This window comes from Anomaloglossus baeobatrachus, chromosome 11 (assembly GCF_048569485.1).
Source record: "Anomaloglossus baeobatrachus isolate aAnoBae1 chromosome 11, aAnoBae1.hap1, whole genome shotgun sequence".
In the NCBI taxonomy this organism is placed as follows: domain Eukaryota; kingdom Metazoa; phylum Chordata; class Amphibia; order Anura; family Aromobatidae; genus Anomaloglossus; species Anomaloglossus baeobatrachus.
The window spans coordinates 89,609,580-89,616,854 of NC_134363.1; the positions used below are offsets into that span (position 1 = coordinate 89,609,580).

Below are 7,275 nucleotides of genomic sequence, written 5' to 3' on the forward strand. Positions count from 1 at the left end.
CCCTAGTGATCATCTTCAGCTTACAGCGCTTACCTGTTCTGCTGGCTGCCGCATCCTCGCCACCTCAGCCGCTGTTGCAGGAGTGTAGGACTCAGAGTGATGACCTCCCTCCCTGCTGCACGGCCCAGCGATGACGTGGCAGCGCCCTGCTCTGCTCCAATGACCCTGCCTCCACTACAGCACATTGCTTGCGCCGCCCCTTCACCTGCAAATTAGCCATGTCTGGTAGTGCAGCGACACTGCGGGGTCACTCTGATGCTGCTGTGACTGGGGCGTGGGGAACAGAAGGGGCCCGTCCTGCCTGGGACTAAAGATAAGTATTTACCCTGAGCCTGGGCGGGCCTCCTCTCTTCACGGGGCCCGGTACACCAGTTACAGTAGTAAAGCCCTAATGGTGGCCCTGCTCCTAGGTGACCATCCATTGGGACCAACCCTAGCCTGTCTCCAGTCCTTTTAGAAGGGAAAAACAGGGATTATATATGTGTTTTGGTGTTACCGGCACTGGTCTTCTGGGTCCCTGGGTGTAGACCCTGCATCTTTGACAGGATGCAGTTTCTTGTAGCTCCTGATGGCTTTAGGGGCACTAAACATATATAGAAATTCCTCCCAGAACTACTTTCTATACACCAGAATGAATATGCTTTCTGAATTTACAGCAGTCATTGCAATTAGTGATGGGTGAAACTGAGGTTTGGTGTTTGTATTGAACACAGACTTTACAAAAAAACAAAGTGCGAGTTTGGAGATCGGCTGCTTTAAGTATGGAAAACACTGTCGCTGTACTCTGGTATGCTTGGTGCCAAGCCCAGTGTGAGCATTTTGCAGCGTTTGATCGGCTCGGCACTGGGGTTAACAACAGCATGATTGGATGTAGTATACATCAAAAAAAAATATGGAAAAACCTCACCCATGGAAGTGATCTGTTTATGGCTGACTGCATGTGGGCAGAGACCCGAACTGCCCTAATAGTGACTTCCATTGGAATTCAGGTCAAGTCTGAGTTCCAAACCAAACTTTTCCAAAAGTATGGCTGCATCCTCCGACTGTACCATAGGTCCGCTCATCTCTAAATGCAACCCTTCAACATTGGAAGTAAAGAAGGTAAACTTGACATTAGAGTTGAGCGATGCTCGAGTTGAACGGTTCGCCAATTTCAAATTCGAGTGATTTTGGGCGGCGTTCGAGTCGTTCGATGAACTCGAACGATTTGCTTAAAGTTCAGCAGTTCGAGTTACCGTTCGAAAATGGTTCAATCACCAAAAGTGTGGCTTTTCACAGTAAGTATGTGCGCACATTGCATATCTGCATGCGTCCTGCGTCCCTAGCACAATCCCTCTCTTTTTCCTACTCACCGATCACGGGTGTGACGCTGCATGGCTGTCACAAAGATCTGGCGGCTTTTCCTCTTTTGAAAATGGCTGCCGCTTCATTATTCAGTCAGGTATTCCCTGCCTTCCCCGCCCACCGGTGCCCATGATTGGTTGCAGCTGTCTTACTGCAACCAATCACAGCCACCAGCGGGCGGGTCTATATCATGCAGTAAAATAAATAAATAATAATAATAAAAAAAAAAATGGTGGTTCCCCCAATTTTGATACCAGCCAGGATAAAGCCACACAGCTGGAGGCTGGTATTGTCATGATGGGGAGCGTCATGTTATGGGGAGCTCACCACCCTAACAATATCACAAAGCAGCTGCTCGGAATTGCCCCATCCATTAGATGCGACAGTCCCGAATTGCCCTGGTGCAGTGGCAATCGGGGTAATAATGGGGTTAATCATGGCAGGCGTCTCCCCGAGATACCTTCCATGATTAACATGTAAGTGAAAGTAAATAGACACACACAACAAAAAAATCCTTTATTTGGAATAAAAGACAAAAAAACCCTCTTTCACCATTTTACTAAAATCCCCAAACACCCCTCCAGGTCCGGCGTAATCCAGAGAGGTCCCGCGACTCATCCAGCTCTGCTACATGAAGCTGACAGGAGAGCTGTAGAACATGAGCGCTCTGTGTCAGATCCACGCAGCAATGAAGTGAGCCGCTCTGTCAGTGGGGACGTCACAAAGGTAATGCCTGCATGTGTGGTGGTGATGGGGTTTGTAGTACCTGCGTGTGTGTGAGGATGATGAGTGCGGTACTGCCGGTGTTTGCCCGCCCATCCGCTCATCCATTCATCCGCCCATCAATCCATCCATCTGCCCATTCATCCATCCATCCATCCGCCCATCTGCCCATCCATCCACCCATCAATCCATCCATCTGCCTATCCATCCATCCATCTGCCCATCCATCCATCCATCCATCTGCCCATCTATCCATCCATCCGCCCATCCATCCATCCATCCATCCGCCCATCCATCCATCTATCCGCCCATCTATCCATCCATCTGCCTATCCATCCATCTGCTCATCCGCCCATCCATCCATCCGCCCATCAATCCATCCATCTGCCCATTCATCCATCCATCCATCTGCCCATCCATCCATCCGCCCATCCATCCATCCGCCCATCCATCCATCCGCCTATCCATCCATCCGCCCATCCATCCGTCCATCTATCCATCCATCCGCCCATCCATCCATCCATCCGCCCATCCATCCATCTATCCGCCCATCCATCCTTCCATCCGCCCATCCTTCCATCCATCCACCCGCCCATCCATCCATCCATCCGCCCATCCATCCGACCATCCATCCATCCATAAATCTATCCACCCATTGAGTCCATGTGAAAAGAGACGAAAGGCACTCACCAAATATGTGGAAAAAAAAAGCTGTTTTATTCGACCATCAGGTCAGGGGGAAAGGCGTGGCCTTTCATTGGAAGAGCACCGTGCAGAATGCAAGGAAATTTACAAGCCATATAATGCATGTATAAATCTGAAATAGGATGATTGAGCGGTTAGCTCGCTGAATGGTGCCAGTGTTTTCTCCTTTCACCATCCATTCATCCATCCTTGCAGCTGAACAATCTGCTTCTATATTCTCTACTGCAGAATAGAGGTCAAGATTACCAAATCTTCCTATGCGTTTCATCAGAGGCAGTGGCTCAATGGATAGAGCTACTTCCTAAGAAGAATTAGTTCACGAGTTCGAGTCCCGGTAAAGAATTTAATTTATTTTAAATTATAATTATTATTTATTTATTATGTAATTTAATTATACTGAGAGGAGGAGCCGGACATCAGCTGTGAGCCGCGGGACACACCTCTAAAATCGGAGCAGTTCACAGAATGAGGCTGCATTGCTCTCTCCTCTCTCACTCTCTCTCTTTTTCTCTCTCTCTTTCTCTCTCTCCCTCTCTCTCCTTCTCTCTTTTTCTCTCTCTCTCTTTCTCCCTCTCTCTTTTTATCTTTTTTTTTCTCTCTCTCTTTCTCTCTCTCTCTCTTTTTCTCAGTCTCTCTTTTTCACTTTTTCTCTCTCTTTCTTTCTCTCTCTTTCTCTCTCTTTTTCTCTTTCTCTTTCTCTCTGTCTCTTTTTTTCTCTTTCTCTCTCTCTCTTTTTCTCTCTCTCTTTTTCTCTCTCTCTCTCTCCTCTCTCTCTCCTGTCTCCTCTCTCTCTCAGACCTGGCAATGATCATCTGATGCGGTCACCTGACGGGATCAGCTGACACTATAAGTCGAGCGGTGAGGCCGGCTTTTTACCACCCGGCCGGCTAAACTATCAGCTGCTGCTGTCGGACAGGAGTCTGCACAGAAGTGTGTAGTTTGTTTTGGGTTTTTTTTTGCACTAATGCATCAGCTGATTGTAAAAAACCGTTTATACAATCAGTTGTTGTGTCATGTGATTCAGGCCCTTGAACCTGACACATCTGATCACTTTGCCTTCCAGCAAACCGATCAGATGATATTGGATATGGATTGGACGGCGCGGGACTCTTGATCCAGGATTACTGCAGAGTGGGGTTCTTTATTTCAATAAAGATGGAGTCACTAATTGTGTTGTGTTTTATTTGTAATAAAAATATTTTTTTGTGTGTTGTGTTTTTTTTTATCTGTACTAGAAATTCATGGTGGCCATGTGTAATATTGGCGTGACACCATGAATTTCGGGCTTAGGGCCAGTTGATAATATACAGCTAGCCCTAACCCAATTATTACCCAGCGAGCCACCCATCACCAGGGCAGCTGGAAGAGTTAGATACATTGCCAAAAGATGGCGCTTCTATGAAAGCGCCATTTTCTGGGGTGGCTGCGGACTGCAGTTCGCAGCAGGGGTGCCCAGAAAGCTTAGGCACCCTGCACTGTGGATTCCAATCCCCAGCTGCCTACTTGTAAGTGGCTGGACACAAAAATTGGGCGAAGCCCACAGCATTTTTTTTTAATTATTTCATGATATTCATGAAATAATTAAAAAAAAAAAGGGCTTCCCTATATTTTTGGTTCACAGCCGGGTAAAAATAGACAGCTGGGGGTTGGGGCAGCCCGTAGCTGCCTGCTGTACCTGGCTAGCATACAAAAACATGGCAAAGCCCACGTCATTTTTTGGGGGGGGCAAAAAACTCCTGCATACAATCCTGGATGGTGTATTCTGAGCCTTGTAGTTCTGCAGCTGCTGTCTGCTGTCTGTCTGTATGGAGGACTGCAGACAGCAGCTGCAGAACTACAAGGCTCAGCATCCTCCATCCAGGACTGTATGCTGGAGGGTGAGGCAGTGGGAGCAGAACTTCAAGGGTCAGCATACTTCATCCACTAGTGTATGCAGGAGAGCAGACAGCAGACAGCAGCTGCAGAACGACAAGACTCAGCATACTCAATCCAGGACTGTATGCAGGAGTTTTTTGCCCCCTCCAAAAAAAAAAAGACATGGGCTTCGCCATATTTTTGAATGCTAGCCAGATACAGCAGGCACCTATGGGCTGCCCCCAACCCACAGCTGCCTATTTGTACCCAGCTGTGAACCAAAAATATAGGGAAGCCCTTTTTATTTTAATTATTTCACGAATTCATTAAATAATTAAAGAAAAAATGACTTGGGCTTCGCCCAATTTTTGTGTCCAGCTAAGTACAACTAGGAGGCTGGGGATTGGAATCCACAGCACAGGTTGGCCCGAGCTTTCTGGGCTCCTCTGCTGAGAATTGCAGTCCGCAGCTACCCCAGAACATTTTTGCTTTCATAGAAGCGCCATCATCTGGCGCTGTATCAAACTCTTCCAGCAGCCCTGAAGCCGGGTGGCTTGCTGGGTAATAAGGGTTAATACTAGCTTTGTTTTACTAGCTAGTATTAAGGCACAGATTCTTAATGTCAGGCAAGTTTGACCCGGCCATTAAGAATCTCCAATAAAGGGTTAAAAAAAATACACCACACAGAGAAAAAATACTTTAATAGAAATAAATACACAGACATACTTAGAGACTCCATGTTTATTACTCCCTCTCAACCCACCACGATCCTGGTCTTCTGTCTTCTTTCTCCTTCAACCCATGCAGCTCTGCTACATCAGACAGCACTGCATGGAAGGAAGACGCTGCTGCTCCCCCGTGCAGTCTAATCACTCAGTGAGTGAGCAAAAGCTGCGGGTAGTAAGCGGTGACATCACCGCTGCCACCATTGCTAAAGTAACTGGCTGTGGCATCCAGTCCTTCCATGTGGGCTGACTCCGTAAAGAGCGCTGACATGCAGAGATGGGGAGTCGACCATGTGCCCAAGCATCTCACCGGTACAGGTAGATGTTCAAAGGAGCACCGCATACCGGAGAGATGCACTGACAGGACCTAGCATGACGTCTAGCCATGTGACCAGTCTATAGCCAATGAGATAATAGACACGGGACTGGTCACATGCTCTGACGACGTCACGGAAAGTCCTATCATCAGTGCTGGTTACCGGGAGGGTGCAGCGATGATCGTAAGGAAAAGCGGCGGGAGACAGAGTGCAGGCCGCGTCGCGGGGACCTGTAAGTGTAATGACAATGTTTATTAACTGTATGTGTACATGTATTATGTATTTGTATGTGTTTTTGTTTGCCTGCCATTGTTTTCAATGGGGTTCGAAGGTGTTCGTCGAACATTCATCTAACGTTCGCCGAACTAAGCCGCCGTTCGACGAACCAAACCGAACTCGAACTATAGGGGGGTGGCTCAACACTACTTGACATTTTTATAGAGAATGTATGAGTGAATTTTTCAATTGGCTATTCTGTAATGTTTTACTTGTCTTTTTCTATATTTTTAATTTCTTATTGCAGGAAGGTGTGCCAGAGCAAGTTGCCAAGATATGCACTAATCAACTAGTCAGCGCACTTGAGTTCGTTCATAGCAAAGGTCTGGTGTACAGAGATGTCAAACCTGAAAATGTTCTTCTGTTTGGTCGAGATTGTAAAAGAATCAAACTAACAGACTTCGGCTTAACTCGCCCCAAGGGTACAATGCTTAAACTTGTTTCAGGTGTGATCCCCTACACCGCACCAGAATTAAGCAATACTCAAAATGGGGAAGCAGTTCCAATAGATTTCTCTCTTGATGCATGGGCTTTTGGAGTGCTTCTGTTTTGTTTGATTACAGGTTATTTTCCTTGGGAAAAAACATTATCATCAGACCCATTTTTTGAAGACTTTATTGTGTGGCAGGAAACTGGAAGACATGAACAATTAGCTTGTCACTGGAAAAAACTGACATCAGAGGCCAAGGATATGCTCAAGCAGTTAATGGCCTTAAATCCATGTAACAGGAGTTCTGTGAACAAAGCTTTATGGTATTTGGACTACCCATGGAGAGTGGACAAATGAAAATAAGGTTATTTCCACCTGTATATTTCATATTCCTTTACACTGATGTACCTCTTCTGTCACAAATAAATAGATAGTAAACCTAATAAATGTATATTAAAGCCGGGACTTCTAAATCCATCTTTTATGTCCTTGAACAGTTTTTGCCTAAGGGTAGGTTCACATTTCCGTTGTTTATTATCAGTCACAATCCGCCGCTCTGATAAACAACGCAATCCGGTTGGCAGATTCTGTTGTTTCCATTAGACTTGTATGAACAGCGGATTGTGACTGATGCCCTTGCATTGCATCGGCCACCCGACTGATCAGTCGTGGAACGACTAACCCTTGGGCAGCAAGAACGCAGCTTGTAACATTTTTTGGGCAGCGGATTCCTTTTGATTTTGCTGCGCATGCTCTCTCTCGGCAGCCGAACGATCATCTGGTCGCCCGGCAGCCGCCTCAGCCACTCGATCAGTCGCTCTCAAAAGCCGGCGGCCGGGAGATCAGCTGATCACTCTCAAAAGCCGGCGGCCGGATGTGAGAGTGATCAGCTGATCGTTCC

General features: G+C 46.8%; 1 protein-coding gene across 1 annotated transcript; it reads left to right on the forward strand.

Moving 5' to 3' along the window:
- Nucleotides 1–1,026: 1,026 nt before the first annotated feature.
- LOC142255818 (serine/threonine-protein kinase SBK1-like) lies at nucleotides 1,027–6,805 on the forward strand. The gene is made up of 2 exons (XM_075327265.1): nucleotides 1,027–1,101; nucleotides 6,192–6,805. The coding sequence occupies exons 1-2, from the start codon at nucleotides 1,027–1,029 to the stop codon at nucleotides 6,729–6,731; spliced, it is 615 nt and encodes a 204-aa protein (XP_075183380.1). The 3' UTR covers nucleotides 6,732–6,805.
- The last annotated feature ends 470 nt before the right edge of the window (nucleotides 6,806–7,275 follow it).

What these genes read in the sequence shown, in the direction of transcription:
- LOC142255818 (XM_075327265.1), top strand. Translation starts at nt 1,027, where the DNA reads ATGGCTGCATCCTCCGACTGTACCATAGGTCCGCTCATCTCTAAATGC. An exon ending in CAACATTGGAAGTAAAGAAG is followed by an intron (nt 1,102 to 6,191) that starts GTAAACTTGACA and finishes TTCTTATTGCAG; the next exon opens with GAAGGTGTGCCAGAGCAAGT.